An 18750-nucleotide genomic window follows, 5' to 3' on the forward strand; every position below is an offset into this window, starting at 1 on the left:
GCAGATGCCGCCCCTCCAACATGGAGCTGCCCCTGCTCTGGCCTTTGCTGTCATGCTCTATCACCTGGAACGTGACCCCAAAGAGCCCAGCCTCTTCCCTTACTGGGTTCAGTGAGGCCTGGGTTCAGGCCTCTGCTTGCCATAAGCAGCAGCGTTCCCCATGAACCACCTGTCCTCCCCACACCTATTCTGTACTCATTTCCCTTTTCAGCATTGGATCTGTTTCCCCTAGCTGGAGCGTAAGCTCCGTCCCCTGGGCCGTGAACGGTGCCTGGTACCGCGTAAGTGCTCCGTAAAAATTCTTGAATGGTTTTAGTGAAGAAGTCAGTACAGAGATTGACTTCAGAAGAGTGGAGACTCCGAGGTCGCAAGTGTTAGTCGTTGGGGCGGACCCCGTGGGAGTGTCTCGGAACAATGGGGTGATACAGTGAGCTGTGGTGAGTGGACTGAGGAGTTTGTGTTTCCGTGACCAGCTCAGACGACACGTGTCTGTCTGTGGCTGAGCGGAAACTGCCGAGAGCACCGAGGAGAATATTGGGATGCCTTGGCATCGGGGAGATATCTCTGCGTCCTTGGGATCCCGTTGCTCGTGAGGTTGCCGTGCCCATGTGTGCGTCTTGCTGGCAGGGATTGGATTCACCAGGTTGTGTGTGGGCTCATTTTCTTTTCAGAGTGTCTGGCCCTCCCTACCTCACCTTACAAAATCTCTTTGTAAGGTGCTGGGTGTCCTGTATCATTTACTCATGAAACAGGTCGGTGCAGATAACTGGGAGCTTGAGGAATGTCCTCCACTGTCCCATTGACCAGTAGCTGGCCTGGAGTGACTGTGTTCTGCCTTCTGGGTCTCTGATGTTCCCCTGTAGGGCCTGCCTTTCCCAGTGTCCCGTCCACGTTCCTTAGATACACACCATAATCGCAGAGATGAGGTGTGTTTGGGTGGTGACAGCCGGTAATTTCGGGTCATTCCCGTTTCTATCCGAAGCTGAGGAGGGATGTGTTTTTCTTTTTCTTTTTTTTTTTTTTTTAAGATTTTTATTTATTTGAGAGAGAGAGAAGGTCAGAGGGAGAAGTATTCTCTTCATGGAGCTGGGAGCCCTATGTGGGACTCGATCCTAGAACTCTGGGATCATGACCTGAGCCAAAGGCAGTCGCCTAACCAACTGAGCTACCCAGGCACCCGAGATGTGTTTTTCAGTGGGATAGGGACGCCCAAAACTCCAGCCACGATCTGTCCCCTTATTGCCAGTTCCTGATCGGTATCTGTGGCTGCTGTGGAGGCCCCAGGAGCTGAGGTCGTGGTAGCTGCCGCTTTTCCTTCATCAGGACTCACAGCAGATTAGAAGAGAGTCCTTGGTCGAGTGCTTGGAAGAGACACTGGGTCTCCTGGTGTCTGTTGTCTTTTTTTTTTTAAAGATTTTATTTATTTGACAGAGACCACAAGTAGGCAGAGAGGCAGTCAGAGAGAGGAGGAAGCAGGCTCCCTGCTGAGCAGAGAGCCCGACGCTGGGCTCGATCCCAGGACCCTGGGATCACGACCTGAGCAAAAGACAGAGGCTTTAACCCACTGAGCCACCCAGGTGCCCCGTGTGTGTCGTCTTTGACAGAAGCCTCGGTTAAAAGGATCCCAGACTCTGTGTACACAACTGATTTGCCTTAAAGGACGCCCTCGCAGGTGTTCATAAAGGGCTCTCGAGATGGCCACGTGACAAGCTGGGGGGCGTTTGGTCCCAACTCACGCGGTGCCCGTCACGATTTCTTCATTGCGGCTCGCTTTCCTCTGCTGGTTAGCGCTGAGCCAAGAATGGTGCGACCCGCAGCCACGGTTAGTAGTCGTCTTTCCAACACCAGCAAACGGACCGAGAGAGGGAGACATTCCAGGCACGTACCATCCTCCCTGAGAAGAGCATCCAGGCACGCTCCTGCCGCCTCGAAGACCCCCCGGCCTGTGATTTCTTCAGCTCCCTTCAGCTTTGAGTTATGTACCTGTCAGTGTGAATGTCGATTTAACCTGTCAGATGGAAGCTCTTCTGTGTTTGAGGATCGGAGACCTGGGTGAGAGGCCGGAGAGAGAAGATTAAGTGTGGCGAAGGGAGAAGAGCTCTTCTTTCTTCTTCCATCTGCTGCCGCCCAAAGGGTGGGAACTGTTGCCTGACGGTGGACGGTGATGTGGTTTCTATGGTGACTGATTTCTTTTCCTCTCGTTCCGCGGCTAAATCCAGCAACAACAACAAAAACCCCTCACAGCTAAGTTTGGCCTTCGGGGGGACACTTAGATTCTCACAGAAGTCTGCTGCGGGCCCCATTTGTGGGGCCAACCCTTCATTTCTTTGGCACGACATTCCCTGGCCCACGTGGCATGGTGTCTGATACCAGACACTTGAGCAACTGAATGGTCTCATCAAGTTAAACTCAAATGTTCTTTTTCAAGAAGGGCTGTCTTTGATGAGGTGGGGGGGTCATTTTGGCGTCAGAGGGACGGTTCACCCCCTGGGATCCTACCCGTCCCTGGGCTCACCACACACCCTGGTGGGAAGGCTCTGCCTGGCACGTGCGGCGCCCCTCCGTAGCCGTTCCTGTGGCGTTCAAGATTCTGGAGAGTTGTTTGAAGACGAGCCTCTGCGGGGTGCTGGACGGCGGGGAAGGTCAGTCCTTCCTGATGTGTAGAGACGTGAGGGAGGGTCCATTGGTGGCGGTTCCTCATGTGCTCTGCCGTCGTGACCCGTGGTAGATGAATTGTGTAACGGCGAGAGGACGATGGGGGCCATCTTGTTCATTATGACCTTTGGAGACAGTCTTGTGAGAGACACACTGAAGAGAGCAGCTTTGGTCAGATGATGAAGGTAACTACAAACATCACAGAGCCTGCGTCTTCCGAGTTGGGTCTAACCACGGTGCACTCTCGTGGGCCCAGACACTGCCGCCTGCGGTCGGCCTGGTAGTGCTTGCTGTTAGTTCTGCACAACAAGAATTTAAGAACAGAGTCAGCTTTCCCTTATCTGCTGCCTGAGTTCTCATTCCCAAATGGCTTCTGTTGGCTGCTGATTAGTCTCGCTCCCACCAGTCACTGCGGTTTCAGGGAACGCAGGATGACACGAGCGTGGACTCGGCATGATTGGGGCTGGGGTGTGGGGCAGGGGCCCAGCGGAGCTCTCTGAGACAGAAACATTTCAAGGTGATTGTCACATCGTATTTTTATTTTGTTCAGATTTTCCGTGCCCCTCTCCATTAATCAGAACAATGAAGAAGCGATTCTACTGTCTCTTCTACAGGGGACTTGGTAATGGGGCACAATAAAATTGTATAGAGGCTGTTTTTTTTTTTTTTCCACTAAAAACACACAGAGATCCTTTGTAGGTTAGATTGGACCTTTTTTTTTTTAATATTTTGAATTTGTTTACTGAGAGAGAAAGGGAGCCTGCAAGTTCAGGGAGGGGCAGAACGAGAGAATCTCCAGCAGGCTCCATGCTGAGGGCAGAACCCGACACAGGGCTCGATCTCATGACCCTGAGATCATGATCTGAACCACAATCAAGAGTCGGACGCTCCACCAAATGAGTCTCCCCCAGGGGTCCCCATTAGATTGGAGTTTCATCTCCATCTGCCTTTCGTAAACAAGCACCTTCAAATTGCTGTATCTCCAAAAGGGAGACCAGTGTAAGGAGGTGGCTAAGTGCTTTCCTTCGGGGATTTATGATCTGATGGAAAAGGAGCACCCAGCACACTTCTGGTTCAGTGCCGGGAACCCCCAGCTGTCCCTGAGCTCCGTCCTGCCTTGAGAAAGGCGGTCGGAGGGGGTTGTGTGCATCATGGGTGGGATGACACGTGCTTGGACGGCCATCCATCCTGAGTCACCCTCTCTGTTTTTTTTTTTTTTTAAATTTATTTATTTATTTTCAGCGTAACAGTACTCATTGTTTTGGCATCACACCCAGTGCTCCATGCAGTACGGGCCCTCCCTATTACCCACCACCTGGTTCCCCAACCTCCTACCCCCCGCCCCTTCAAAACCCTCAGGTTGTTTTTCAGAGTCCATAGTCTCTCGTGGTTCATCTCCCCTTCCAATTTCCCTCAACTCCCTTCTCCTCTCCATCTCCCCATGTCCTCCATGTTCTTTGTTATGCTCCACAAATAAGTGAAACCATATGACACTTGACTCTCTCTGCTTGACTTATTTCGCTCAGCATAATCACTTCCAGTCCCGTCCACGTTGCTACAAAAGTTGGGTATTTATCCTTTCTGATGGAGGCATAATACTCCATCGTGTATATGGACCACATCTTCCTTATCCATTCATCCGTTGAAGGGCATCTTGGTTCTTTCCACAGTTTGGCGACCGTGGCCATTGCTGCTATAAACATTAGGGTACAGATGGCTCTTCTTTTCACTCCATCTGTATTTTTGGAGTAAATACCCAGCAGTGCAATTGCAGGGTCACAGGGAAGCTCTATTTTTAATTTCTTCAGGAGTCTCCACACTGTTCTCCAAAGTGGCTGCACTAACTTGCATTCCCACCAACAGTGTAAGAGGGTTCCCCTTTCTCCACATCCTCTCCAACACACGTTGTTTCCTGTCTTGCTAATTTTGGCCATTCTAACTGGTGTCAGGTGGTATCTCAATGTGGTTTTCATTTGACTCTCCCTGATGGCCAGTGATGGTGCTCATTTTTTCATGCTGAGTCACCCTCTCTTGATGGCATGAAATCAAGGACGAGATGAACATCCGCCGCCAATGTTGTCTCCAGCCCCACGTGGAACGGGATAAACAAATCAGATAAACTTTTACATGAATATGGAATGCTGAATTTAACATTTAGGAAGAGGAACGGGCTCTGTCAAATTAAAAAAAATCTTAAAAAAAAGAAGAGGAAAGGATAAGTTTAGAATAGTAGAGACTCGGCTTAAAGCTTGTTCATATCTACCAAGATGCCCCGTGTGGGGTTGCCGGTGAGATTCCTAGGTCCCAGCGGGACTGATTCTTGCCCCTGGCATCTTGATTTTCCTATAGGTCCACACGTGCCTGCCTACTTAACTCCAGTCTGCAAAGGAGTTCTAAAACCTTCATCCTCTCGGTTGTGATTTGTGCACACGGGTCCGTTCACTGGACCTCAGTTGTTCCTGAGCTGCCGATGATTCTGAGAGGCTGCAGGTGCGCCCGTGGGGGCCCAGGAGGGGAGCCAGCCAGGCCAGGAAGTGTTACAAACCCTTGTTCTTGTGTGGTGAGTCGCACCGCTTTGGAATGTCTCTGGAATATATAGACACCCTTTCAGACCCATCAGGGTGCGGTACAGAGGCACAAGATGAAAAGCGCTGGTAAAGCCGGGGAGACTTCGCACGAATGAGGGCCTTGTGCTCCCGTGGGCACTCGTTCCCAATGAGAGTTCTGATTACTGAGCCCCACAGGGTGGGAGAAATGGCCCCGGGCCCTCTCCACGTGCTGGGATATTATTTGCACAGCAGTGTGACGCGGTGGGCGTCCTTGGGCTTCCGGGACCCTTGGGGAGTCTTCATGCTCGAGAGTTGTTGGCCTCTGTCCTGCCCTCTGCCAGGAGCCTGTGGTGGACCCAGCATGCACACAGAGACCTGTCGGCATCCCAGGGCTGAGCTCTTTCTCGTTAGAAGTGAACACGGGTGTTTAGAGGCTGAGCCCAGTGAGTATTATTGCAATGAAGGATGAGAAAATAAACCCCAAGAGTGTGCAGGATTTGCCTATCGAAGGATCAGGTCAGCTGGGGTCTGCCGAGTGACCCTCCTTGTTAAGTCACCTCTGACAGGCTCGGCTGGCTTTTATTTTATTTTTTTTTTATTTTTAAAAGATTCTATTTATTTGAGAGAGTGAGAAAGTGAGAGAGAGAGGGAGAGAGCACAAACAGGTGGAGGGGAAGAGAGAGAGGGAGCAGCAGGCTCCCCGCTGAGCAGGGAACCTAACCTGGGGTCTCGATCCCAGGACCACGAGATCTTGACCTGAGCTGAAGGCAGATGCTTAACTGACTGAGCCTGCCAGGCGCCCCTGTGTTGGCTTTTAGGGCAGGATGATCATTTATTGTCGTAGTTAACAAGTGCCCCCATTTCTTTCAAACGCCCGTACTCCGTACCTGATGTGGGCCCATAGGAGGGTCCCCGTTTCCCTTGAGTGCAATTGGCTCGGGAAGAAGCCTGTGACCAGTCTGGGTCAGCAGTATTTGAGGCAGCCAGCTGCATGGTTTCTAGCATAGGTGACCTGGCTTTTCTTCCTCTGCACATTATCCCACCTGGCTGAGGACCCTGGGACCCCGCAGCCGTCTTTAGGCCCCGAGGAGAGCTGACTGAGGGAGGAGGTCCCCAGAGCGTGGAGAAGGACGGAATGAATCCGGGCCGTGTATGGCAGGGATGCTTGTCCCCTTGACCAGCAGCCTCAAGTGGAACAATGTGTTGTGGGACATAACAGATTTCCTTATGGCATATGCCAGTTCGTGTAGGGTTTTCTGGCCTGGCCATGTTAAGGTGGCCTCAGGGATCAGTACCCGCTGGGTGACTGGTCTGTTGGTGGGTTTGAAGTGAGAGTTTACTCCTCAAAAATAACAGACCCCTTGCTGCCGTGGAGGGGGAGGGCAGTCATCACTGTGTTATACACAGAGTATCTGTGCGGGTGTGGGGTCTGTTTTCTCTTCCATCGCGGCGTCTTCTCATGTCTTACACTAGATGTTCAGCGTGGTGGCCTGGCTAGGGTAAGTAGCGACACAGGGTCTGCGGTGTAGACTGGCCCAGATGCCTTCTCCGGATTTCCAGAGATGGTCTGCAGGGCTCCGCAAACCCAAGAGATGCGGAGAGCTGCCGGGTTGGCTAAGTGTTGGAGACAGAAGCACAGGGGACCAAGGGGGCTCGTGGACAGTGAAGAGGGAGGAGCCCACACATGCAGGGGTCCTCTCCGGAGGGGAGGATTTGCCCGTCAGGGGCATGTGGAGCGTCTGGAGGCGGTTCGGTGGCCACACCTGGGAGCCTGCGGCGGGTGCGGGTGCCTCCGTGGCTGGAGGCCAGAGAGGCGGAGGACTGTCCCGCAGTGCTGAGGACAGTGCCCCCAGCAAAGAAGGACTGGCCCCCAAAGGCCAACAGTGCCAGGTGGAGAAGCCTTAGCGCAGAGAATGAACACTTTCCTCCCCCGGAGACAGGTGGCGGTAGCAGTCAGGACAGCCAGGATGTGAGGAAGGTGCTGGAGACTGAGCCATTACTAGGTCCGTGCCACGCGGCATGGCCGTTGGCGGTCCAGTGGCGGGATCATCCCCACCTGCGTCAGAACACCGTTCAGAGGAGCAGTCGCTCGTCCGTGTCTAGAAGGCTTGGAGCACAAAATTAGCCTGCTTTGTAAAGAAAGAGTTGTGCTCATTACCCGCTTTTCTTTCTGTCTCCAAAGGGCGGTGTCCTCCCGAGTGGGACTGATTGGGGCCATGGTCCTACTGTGCAGGACGAGCTTTGGGTGCATCGGGGTTGGCGGCAGAAGGGGCACCCCGCAATGTCAGCCGCATTCCTCCCTGGGGTGTGAAGCTTGGACGCCCCCCCAGAGCGGCCAGCACGCTCTTCCTAGGCCCAGGGCGCTGGGACTGCCCCGACCCAGCCCCTCCCCCGAGCGTTGTCATAGAAACGGGAGGAGATGGAGGGCTTTATCAGGGAGAGGATGAACTAAGTGGGGGAATGTAATCACCGTTTACCCACACACACGAAATCAGCCGTGGTTTTTCCCATAGTGCTGCTGTGAGTAAACCTGAATTTCTTGCCACTTACAAATGCTTTTATGTGCTCAATGGTAATCACTGAAAGGCATTCTCTGTGCTCTGCTTGATTTTTATTTTTATTTTTTTAAAACTGGTGTACCAGTTTTTGGACTTACTGTGAAATAAGTCTTCCTCTTGTTACCTGTTATAAATCTTGTGGTTCAGGTTGAAGTATATATGGTACTACATTTTCTCATTACGATTTTTTAACTTGATTTACTGCGTGACTCGTAGATAAAACCACTGTTTACAGCTGTAAGTAAAGAATGGAAATGCTGATTAGTGTTCAGCGTACAGATTTTTATTACATTTTCGTTATAAATATTTCATTGGCTAAATTTAATTCAGGGGAGTGGAATTAAAATGTAATAATGTTATTGATTTAATAAATGCTGGTATCCTCATGTCCATTTTTAGATGAAACTAAGATAATGAGAGTAATTTTCTAGTGAACGTAGGAGCACTAGATCTCGGGTAGAACAAAAAGAGGAACAATATGATAAATTACACCAGATTTTTTTTTTTTAGCACATCTCATGCTGATAGGAGTAAAGGCGTTAAAGCATATAGTTCATTATATATCAATTTGAATGTAATACTAATTAAAACCTTCCTTTGACTTCTCTGAAGCCTATTCTTAGAAATTATGTAAATTAATTGAGGCCTTTGAAAAGACGCATGTTACGTTTGAGTACCCTGTGGACCAAAAAAGTGCCTTCTTGGAACTGAGTAAAAGTATATCGTGCAGTCTCTCTGATGAGACAGTAAGAGATGGGGGTGCTTGGGGCGTCTGGGGGGCTCAGGGGAGCCTCCGACTCTTGATCTCAGCTCAGGCCTCCATCTCGGGGTGGTGAGCGCGAGCCTCCATTGGGCTCCAAGCTGAGCATGGAGCATACTTAAAAAAAAAAAAAAAGAAAGAGGTTTTGGTGCTAAAAAAAATGCAGGGGGGTGGGCAAATTGGCAAATTGCCTATCTGGTTTTTTGCCCATTTTATTTCAGATCAACGTAAGCAAAAAGGAGAAGGCAGAGAATTAAAGGCCGAGGCTCCTATGGCCACCGCTGGGAAATGTTCTGTAGCATTTGATGGTGGAGCTTGGGTTAGGAGCCTGGTTTCTGCACGGGGCGGGGGAGGGAGACATTGCTTTTCTCACACTGAAATCCCCACCAAGTGCATTTTGACTGTATTGTGTTAATTAGCTTGAACCCATTCTCCCCGGGGCCCCATTCTTCATACCGTCTATCATGCGAGGTGTTTTCTCCAGTCAGCCAGGTGGGAAGGAACATCAGCTGTTTGAGGAGTTGGTGATGGCCACAGAGCGCATTTTAGGAGCATAACCTGTCGCTCCTCCAGCCCCTAAAGTAAATGCGGAGAGATGAGTCAGGCTCAAGGAGGAATGTGGCCCACGAGGGCCACCGAAAACGGTGGAGCGTTCCATCTTTCCCGTCTCCTCTTTCTCCTGTGTCCTGCTGGGTCTGTGTTTCATCCCCTCCTGTAGTAAATACTCAGGCCGCTTGTCTGTTTTATAAAGGGCTCCGCTGCTCACCCTGAAGCTTTCCCACTCTGCCAGGGACGTTTGGTGTGCTTTCCTCCTCCCGGATGAGTGGCAGGGAGACCGCTCTGTGCACCGGTGTTTCTTCAGTAGCTGGGTTTGATTCTTCCAGAAGCAGCTGGAACCTTGTCCAGGCACGGCACTCCCTTCCAGGGCAGAGACCGCAGCAGGGGCTGATGTTGGCAGTGGTGGGTGACTGGCGTGGACCCCTGCACTGGGCGGGGGAGGGGGGGGATGCCCCGAGGTCATCTGATCTCCTTGACCTCTGCCTCTCTGGTGAAATAGAATGAGACATCAGCGGGGGCTGGGAAGCCGAACAGCCAGAGACCCCATGGTTCGTCCACACTTCCTTTTCCAGCCTGACACTTTGTACTTATCTCTTCTTGCTCGTTTTCCAAGTAAATTTCAAGCTTCTCCGCATCAGGACTACATCCCCCGCTTGCTCCTTGTTCCGTGTACATTAGTGCGTGACCCGTGGTATTTAAAATACTCCTGATGGTTTGAGATGCGTGTGCCCTTTGCAGCCGGGAACATGGACTGGATGAACCACGTTTATCAGATTAACCTGTCTGGGTTAACGTTGATAATTTGAGAAGATGGGTATCGATGAAGGATAGCTTGCTTACAAGGCACCGTGGTCGTTTTGCTGCACACAGTTCTTCAGTCTTCGTTGGCTTCAAGAATACGCAAAAGTAGTCAGTAACAATCACTTGTTGATTTTTGATGAAGACCGTATGTGGACATGCTGGGGGTAATTTTTAGTGTCGCAATTCTCTGACACTTTTTTATTTAACACACCATTGGAAAAGTATTATGAATTAACAGCAAAAATTGGAGGTTAAGTAAATGATCAGTATTAATAGCTGTTATTTTTTCACCTGGCAATATCTGTCTCTGAAATAAAATTTTAGGAGCCCATAAGCTATGAACGTTTTATTTGTTTGTTTACTGATTAATGATGATAAATTAAAGACCCTTTATTGCCTTTGCTTCCCAGTCTGGTCTGTAAGCCGAAGCTAAGCATGGATGTGGTCAGACCACTTGGGTTTGAGTCTGGCTTCTCTGGTGAGCTCTGTGTCCTTGCTTGGATAACTTAACCTCTCTGTGTCTTAGTTTCCTTGCTGTAGGATGGACACTCCCCCAGAGTCTGCTGTAAGGGGAAGATGGTAATACAAGAAAGTGCTCACAGGTATATGCAGTTTGCTCTGTTGTTACTGTATCTATGCTCAACATCGCACGCCAAACCAAGTTATTCTCAGTGCAGAGTGCCTGAGTGGTCACGGGCGAGGGCAGGAGCTCCTGGGTTCTGGAGAGAGCAAAGCTTATGGAAAACAGAAGTTGATGTACACATAATCTTTTTTACATTGTCATTCCACCGAAAATAAGGTTCCCTGAAGAGTGATTATTAAGGTAGGCTGGTAAGACAGTCCTCCAATAAAATGAATGGCGTTTTACTTCTGATCAATATAAAACCACTTCAGGGCAAAAATAAAATGTGTAGCGACGGGTGTAGATGGGAAGGACATTGCCCATCTTTGTTAACCGAAAGTTTTTCTGTAAGCGATTTAACTGGACTCCGGACATTTAAATAAACAGTATTTCTTGTGTTTGTGAATGCACTGAGGATTTAGTAATCCCTCCTGATTTCAGGAATAACATCATTCTTGATCCAATAATTGCGAGGTGTGAATGATGCCCTAGAGCTTTGCAAAGGCAGGAATGCATCGTTCAAACCAGAGTGAATTTTCTATTATCTCTCAGTAGATAATCAGTTTTGTGAATCATCTTTAAGGGCCAGGAACTCTGTTTTTTAACATCGAGAATGATTAGCTGTGTTTGCGTAAATGAATGCGTGTACTCTGACTGCATTAGCAGCCCAAAGTAAATGGTCTTGGAGGGGGTGATTAAATTTGTTTTTCAATGAGAGCGTCTATACATTTCCTCATATATGAATATGAATGTACTTATATGCACAGAGAGAGCTCAGAAGGTCTATGTGTTGTCTTATTTGGAAATTTACTGGCATCGAATTCTTTAATTATCATAAAAAACTCTTTTTTAAGAATGTCAATGACTCCCTTTGCCTTTTTTGATCAGACTTAAATGCCTAAATCTGGTATTTTAAGGCCCAGCCTCCAGAGCTAAATTTACGAAGCCACTTTCCACTAATCTTTTCTTTACCCTTCCAAGTCTTGTGCTTTCCTGTTTCAAATCAAGATTCACTCCTGTAAATCCTTGGGTCGCTGTCCTCGTGGCAGTAGTGATTTTTATAGGCTGCTGGAATTTCTTCTAAGGCTGGATCTTCGATAGCTCTTCTTTGTTTTTCTCCTTCCCCCTCTGATAATGTGTGTGTGTGTGTGTGTTTTCTCTGCATCATGTCGTACTGTGTGTGTGTGGTACGTTGGTGGTGTTTAATGCATGCCTATTGACTGAACCATAGAATATGGAATTGGAATGAATATCAAGAAGTCATCTCATTTTGGACGTTTCTTTAGCTTCTCCAGTAAATACATGTTGGGGTCTTTATAGGTTGAATGGGGAACACAAACAAGAGAGTTCAGCCCTGGCTGGGAAGTATTGCCCCAGACATGTGGGCTGTCTATCCTATTTGTTTCGAGGTCTCCAGGGGCCGGCTGGAAGTTTCCCTGGGCAGCCCTCTGAGAGGATACCCTTCTGGACAGAAACATTGGAGCAGTAGATGGACCGTCATAATTGAACTCACGATCATCTTGTGTCTTTGCTCCTGGATTTTAAAAAATTTCATTGTGTTGACTTGCCTTTGACACGGGTGGTCATTGAAAGATTGTTCTTTTTTCTTTTTTCTTTTTTTTTAATGTACTGATTAAACAGTGACTTGAAGAAAGGGGAAGGTGGGGACGGGGGTGCAGGTCCGTGTCACACAGTTGCTGGGCTGGTCTCCGGAATGGAGAGTTTGTGTTTAAGGGGCTCTTCTGCGTGGATGTGGGTTATTCGAGACCAGAATAGAAACGCCTGTGTTTGGATGCAGCTACCTCGCATTATGTCTGGCTTCCTTTTTCAGTATATTAAACGATAGGGTTGAAAAATTGTCATGTGGTTTGGAATAAACCCGCAAGGTGGAGGTCCGTGTGCTTGCAAGTACTAGAAAGCCGGTAGAAATAATTTAAGAGGTAGGAAATCTGAGCCTTGATTCACAACGAGAAGACTCCTTTGTGAACCTTTGCTCACTGAGCATTAGTCTTAAATTGCTTAAAAATACTTTTTTTTTTTAAATATTTTATTTATGTGTTTAAGAGAGAGAGAAAGAGCATGCAGGACCACGTGGGGGGGGCGGCAGAGGGAGAGGAAGAAGCAGATTCCCACTGAGCAGGGAGCCCGACACGGGACTCGATCCCAGGACCCTGGGATCGTGATCTGAGCTGAAGGCAGATGCTGAACCGACTGAGCCATCCAGGCACCACCTTCAGTTGCTTAAAAACATTTACGGTCATTGAGATAAAATACTGTCAACACCATTTACATTTTTTAAATATATTAATGTCATTAATACTTTATTTTCATCTCACATACGGCTTTGTATGATTTTGACGTGAATGGTATGTTTAATGGATGAGCACAGAGGTAGAGACACTGGATGGTCGACAGACAAGCACATGGGCCACTCCAGGAAGGAGGGAGGAAACTGTGATTTCTGCATGAAATGACGCCCACTTTACCTAGAAATGGAGTCTGATGCCGAGTACACTGAAATCCTTAATGGTAAACACTTGTAACGTCAGCTGCAGCTCTGGAAGGAGGTTATCTGAGGAGCAAATTGTTGCCCCAAGCCTTGGTGCTCTATTTCTAAGGGAAGCAGCCAGTGCCTGGTCCCACCCGACAACTGTGAATGAAATAACGCAGCTGTTATGGGATGTCTAGTAGCGGAAGGCTCCTGTTGCTGCAGAGTTTTCAACACAGCACTGGGATCTGTGATGGAGAGATCTGGGAGGGCTTGGAGCATTGATCCAGGAGGGGTGTGAAGATGGCCAAGGACTTCAGGTCAGTAGTCAAGGCCAAACTGTGATCCTGGGCTGTGGAGAGGGTCCGGCCGCCCTGTGTCAGCCCCGCTCAGAAGGCTGGCTCTGCTCATTGCAAAGGCAGGTACAGAAGTATCTCGGGCAGAGAGCGGGCACAGAGCTGAAATCACGAGGGGCTGAAGACAGTGGGTAGACCAGAAGCCCGGAATGTGGCAAGAACCCCGGACGGTGGAAACAGAAAGGAGAAGCAAAGCCGGGTAATGGATCGCAGTTGCAGGGAGAGCGCTGTGGGCAGAGGCGGCCAGAAGCTACACCTTTCTTGGGATTGGCGAGCTGAGTCTCAGAAGTGTTTAGTCTTGCAGGTGTGAGTCATGAGAGGGAGCATGGCGGCAAGGAGGGACATCTGATCGCACAGAGAAGCAGAACTTCTGTAAGAACCTTGCCTTCGTCCGGGCTGTTCATTGTACAGCGGACCCTGGAACCGCATGGATGTGAACTCTACTTACACGCAGATTGTTTTCGCTCGATACGGTTGAGTGCTGGAAATGCGTTCTCGCCGTGCATCTCTTACTAACATCGTTTCTAGGCTACTTTATTTTAAGAATATGGTATATCATTCAGACAACTTATAAAAGATGTGGTAATCGACTGTTTATGGGATCCGTAAGGCTTTTCTGGTCAGTGGTAGGCTCGTAACTTTTGGGGGAAGTTCAGAGTTGCATGCAGATCCTCGACTGTGTGGGAGGTTGGCGTCCCTAACTGCCACGTCGCTCAGGGCTCGGCTGGAGTTACACGTGGGTACTTAGTACCTGAGGACATTTCTGTCGTGTCAGGCAGGAGAACAATGACTGCTTCAACTTGTTGGCTGTATTCAGGCAAAGTTTATATTATGGTTTGGGAGTAACTGCTTCTTTCCTAAGGGGAATTAAAAACGGAAAAATATTTATCTGCATAACCGACTTACATGCCTCAGTTCCCGCTGCTGGTGAGATGCTGGGGGCGCTGGTGTCTGACAGGAGCTGTAACGTTCCATCTTTTCATTGAGGTGTCAGCTCGTGCTTTCTGGTTCAAGTTTACCACGTTCGTCTCATCCCCTGTGGTTTCTGGCCCTGCCCTGGCAGTGTGCTTGATGTGTGTTAATATGCATTAATTCTCTGTACTGTTTCTTTGACTTTTTTTTGTTCCTGAGCCAGCTTCCCAGTCACCAGTAAAAATCAACGCTGTAGCGGCACCTGGGTGACTCGGTCAGTGAAGCATCTGCCTTTGGTTCAGGACATGGTCTTGGGGTCCTGGGATCGAGCCTGGTATCGGGCTCCTTGCTCAGTGGGGAGCTGCTTCTCCCTCTGCCCCTGCCTGCCCACCCCCCCATCCTGCTTGTGCTAGCTGGCTCTTTCTCAAATAAATAAAATTTTTAAAAACCCGTTGTATTAAGTGTAAGACAATAAAATCATTTCTTGCCCTTAAGAGTATTTCCTTGTGCTTTGCCTCCTATGCTTATGATTTTTGTCAAGTGTTAGCTGTTAAGTTCTTAAGGAATCCGTAAAGGTTGAGAACGGGCTAGCTCTCTCCGTGAGTTTTTTGTCATACGTCGTTGCACACCGAACACATCCCTTCTTGGCTGTCACCTCCCTCCCTCTGCCCCTGCACGTGGCGGCACCCTTCGCTTCAGTCAGACCCAGGATTTATTGCGCACCCACTGGGTTGCTGATCCCTTTGTGGACGGCTGCGGCGACATAAGACAGGGTCCTTGTGGTTCTGTGGGTGTCTGAAGCCAGTGACACAGTGGAGGGATGGGGAGTTTCATAAGCAACCTGACCAGCTCTGGCTAGGGGAGCCGTCCCAGCCCCACGGGACTCCGTGTGAAGATCCTCAGAGTTGGGGGTGCGGAATGACATCATTGAATTATTTAAAAACCCACTTTAGATTTGCAGATGAAAGAAAGTAGAAGATCCCTCTGTCCTTCCATACTTCCCAGTCAATGGAAGGGCTTAGAAACAGCAGGATTTATTCACGGCTGTTAACGCCCTCAGGGACCGGCTGCAAGTACGTTGATTTTATCCACTAGCATTTATCCAGGCTGTGAGTTCCGCAATGACCTCCGTCTCCACAAAATGAATCCTGGTATCCAGAGTCCAGCCAGCCTCACCTGCGGCCGGATAGGGAAAGTGGATACTGGAATTTCTTTTCTTGCGAAGGCGGGAAGGCTCTGTCTGGCACACAGAGGGCTGCTGTGAGTTGGTTATGAAACTGCCGGATGCCTATTAAACCGGGGCTTTGTGCATCTTTATGGAGCGGGAGTCGGGTTCTGATGGTGTGCACGGCTGGGTTGGACCACTCTGTGCACGCATTCCCAAGATTGGCCACTTACTGCCAGTAACTGATAAGCTGTAAGTTCTTGAGCACAAGAGACAGGGACGAGCTGTGTCAGCCACAGGGTCTCCCTGAAGCCCTGCGATGTAGCTCCAGGAACAAGAGGCCACGTTTCCTGAGGGTGCACCTGCTGTGTGTTTCAGATGACTGCTTGCCTCCATGACTGTGCTGTGGTTCACTTAGAGCACCTAAGAAGATCAAAGCAGGGCCACGTGGCTTTTTTGCGTAGCGTGAATTTAGGCACGGCCGCAAAGCCTTATTTTCTTCCCCCAGAGAAGCCGTGGAGCCTGCAGAAAATAATTAAATCCGCGGTAGCTTGCAATAATGAGAACTTTGTTACGGGGAGGGTTAATTATTTCAATCCGACTTCAGTTACCCAATAAAATGTCTAAGGAAAGCGTCCAGACAGCACCCGAGTTAATTTACAATACTGTCAGCTTTCAACATCTCTGTCCTTTTCCCCCGCAGGATCATGCCGATCTGCGAAGCCATTTCTTCACAGTCGGGATGAAGCTGGAAACGGTGAATTTGAGCGAGCCCTTTCACATCTGTCCTGCATCAGTGACCAAGGTGAGCTCTTCTCCCTTGCTCCTCACCTCTACCTCCTGCCGATCTGCTCACAGTGGGCCAGATGGAATGTGCCGGCACAGGGGCGGACTGCGGTGCAGGGAACAGCACATCCGGGCTGAACGGCACGGCACGCTGGCCGGAGCGCGTTCTCCTCGGGCCACGCTGTCCTAATCACCCACTTTGTCCCCTGGTCGCGCAGAGCCAGGCTGGTCACGTGCCTGCTGTTGCAGCAGAGGTTGGGGTTAATGTGGATTGGACTGTTGTTGCGTGTGTTCTTGAGTGACCTGGAAGGAGGGGCAGGTGCGCGGCTGAGTTTACAGCAGTGAACTCCGCCACGAGTGTGTGCCGCCTCCTGTGGCTGGCCAGGGTCACATCCACGCATCCGTTTGTTCCCATTCTCGTTAACACAAACTGCCGGGCAGCCACACGTGGTAATCACTGCTGTAGTAACTTGGTCCTCTTCCGCTGACCGTCCTTGGTGTGTTCAACCTGCATTTGTGAAATGCCCGCCCGTGTCCTGTCTCCAGTGTGTGTCCCCGCATCCGGCTTCCTTTCTGCCATTGACTTTCCTTCACTAAAGGAAGAGCCTGCCTCTGCATTTTGCAGATTTGAAATGAAATTACCTTTGACGTGAAGTCATTTTTATGGCAGTCTGATGGTCTTTTTGATTTTCATTTCCCTTGGCCATGCAGGTCATCTCACGGAAGTCGCCTGTGGAAGTCACACCTACAGTATGGGTTCCACCTTCAGTGTCCTCCAACAGGTGGTGGGGAAACCAAGAAACCTAGCGTTCTTACCCAGTGTGTGTTTTAGTTAATGGCCTTTTGCAGGAGAACTTAATTAACGGTCCAGAAGTCAATTCTATTTTAATTTCTTTTACCAAGGAGGACTGGATTTGTTAATACAGTGATGAGTGTCTGGAGTCATTTTGTATGCTCTTTTTTAAATTCATGATCGGTAAAATTGAGAAACACAGTGGTGATAACGTATTTCAGAGGATGGGAAATGGTTAGAATCATGAAATGCCTTTTTCCTTTTTTCCAAATATTTTTTCTTTAGAACATAAATTACTTTTATGTAACTCTTACAGTAATCTATTTAAAGAATAACTGCGTGCCCGAGAAAAATACTTACTTAGACTTTGCAGGACGGTTTTGGGGTTGCAATTTATGTCCTCACGGTCATACACTGTGCATTCAAAGCCTTTTTATTTAAATTGACCTTTGGGGTTCTTGAGTGCGTATTCTGGCAGGTGCACATTTTCCCAGAACTGTTGAGTGGTATTTGCTGAAGCCTGGCCAGGCTTTCCCTTTGTCCGGGCAGTGGCTGATACACTGAAGTCAGCTGCCAGTTTTCCTGGATGGATATTACCCGGTCCTCATTCTAAGAGACCACGGTGTCCACTTTGCCTGGCATTTCTACAGTAAAGGAAACAGAGGAACAGATGTGCTAAGTGCTGTCAGTAGTGAAGTCACCCTTTCATGCCTGTAAATAATTGTAAGCGATCGTGTTAGAATGTGGCGCGCTCCTTACGGTTGGGTGCGGCCCAGATATCCTCATCTTGTTGGATAGATTTCCACTAACAGTAGTTTGGTTTCCCGATAAATAATTTTCTCTCTAAATAGGCCTTATTGAGGATGAGGCCAGGGAGGCTATTTTCTCTTGTTTTTATTTTTAAAGATTTTATTTATTTATTTGACAGACAGAGATCACAAGTAGGCAGAGAAGCAGGCAGAGAGAGGGGGGAAGCAGACTCACTGCTGAGCAGGGAGCCCTGTGTGGGGCTTGATCCCAGGACCCTGGAATCATGACCTGAGCCGAAGGCAGAGGCTTTAACCCACTGAGCCACCCAGGCTCTTGATTTTTTTTTAAGGTACATTTTCTTTTCATTTTAGATTTTCTTTGCCTTTTTCCCAAAGATCACACACTCCGTCTTTCTGTCCTGCGTGCCTCCCTTTTTCTTCTCCTCTTGGCCCTGTGTTGTGGACACATAGATTGAAATGTGCACTCTGGCCCCTTAGCACATAGATAGGCATGTCCCCACGTTCAGGGCTGCCTACACAGAGTGAAATATCAGGATATTCCTCATGTGGTCACTACTATAATTAAACCGATTCCTCCTAACATTGGAAAAGGTTTTAGAGTATTATGTTTGAGCATGTAACGCTGCGCTGTTACTACTCATCCTAATGAAAACTTCATTTTCATTTTCCTCAAGGCTTTTCATGGCACACCTGTGGAAGAAATAAACAAATAATATTGAAGCCAGTAGACAAGAAAGCAGTTGACTGTAGCAGATCTGGGACGAAATGTCCCACCATACAGTGAGATTAAGTTTCCAGTGATCCAAAACAGAGTGCTACTGACAGATGATGGTGATGATGACATGTTTGTGTGTGTGAAACCGTCCTGTTGTTAGATCGACAGTCTTGGTTCTGGCCCTTTTCTGAGCCGCACAGTCCTGGGCTGGCGGGTTAACTGCAGGGTCTCTTTCTGAGACCTGCAGGTTCTGGACAGGTCA

General features: G+C 48.9%; 1 protein-coding gene across 10 annotated transcripts in view; it reads left to right on the top strand.

Annotated features, from left to right (window-relative positions):
• Positions 1–18750, top strand: part of SFMBT2 (Scm like with four mbt domains 2) — a 233291-nt gene that overhangs the window by 129962 nt on the left and 84579 nt on the right. For all 10 annotated transcript variants that reach the window (XM_046012380.1, XM_046012377.1, XM_046012379.1 and 7 more), the window contains one exon: positions 16128–16229. In XM_046012380.1, coding sequence (XP_045868336.1) covers positions 16128–16229 — 102 coding nt within the window. The remainder of the gene's footprint in view (positions 1–16127; positions 16230–18750) is intronic.

The sequence above is a fragment of the Meles meles genome, chromosome 7 (assembly GCF_922984935.1).
Source record: "Meles meles chromosome 7, mMelMel3.1 paternal haplotype, whole genome shotgun sequence".
Lineage (NCBI taxonomy): Eukaryota > Metazoa > Chordata > Mammalia > Carnivora > Mustelidae > Meles > Meles meles.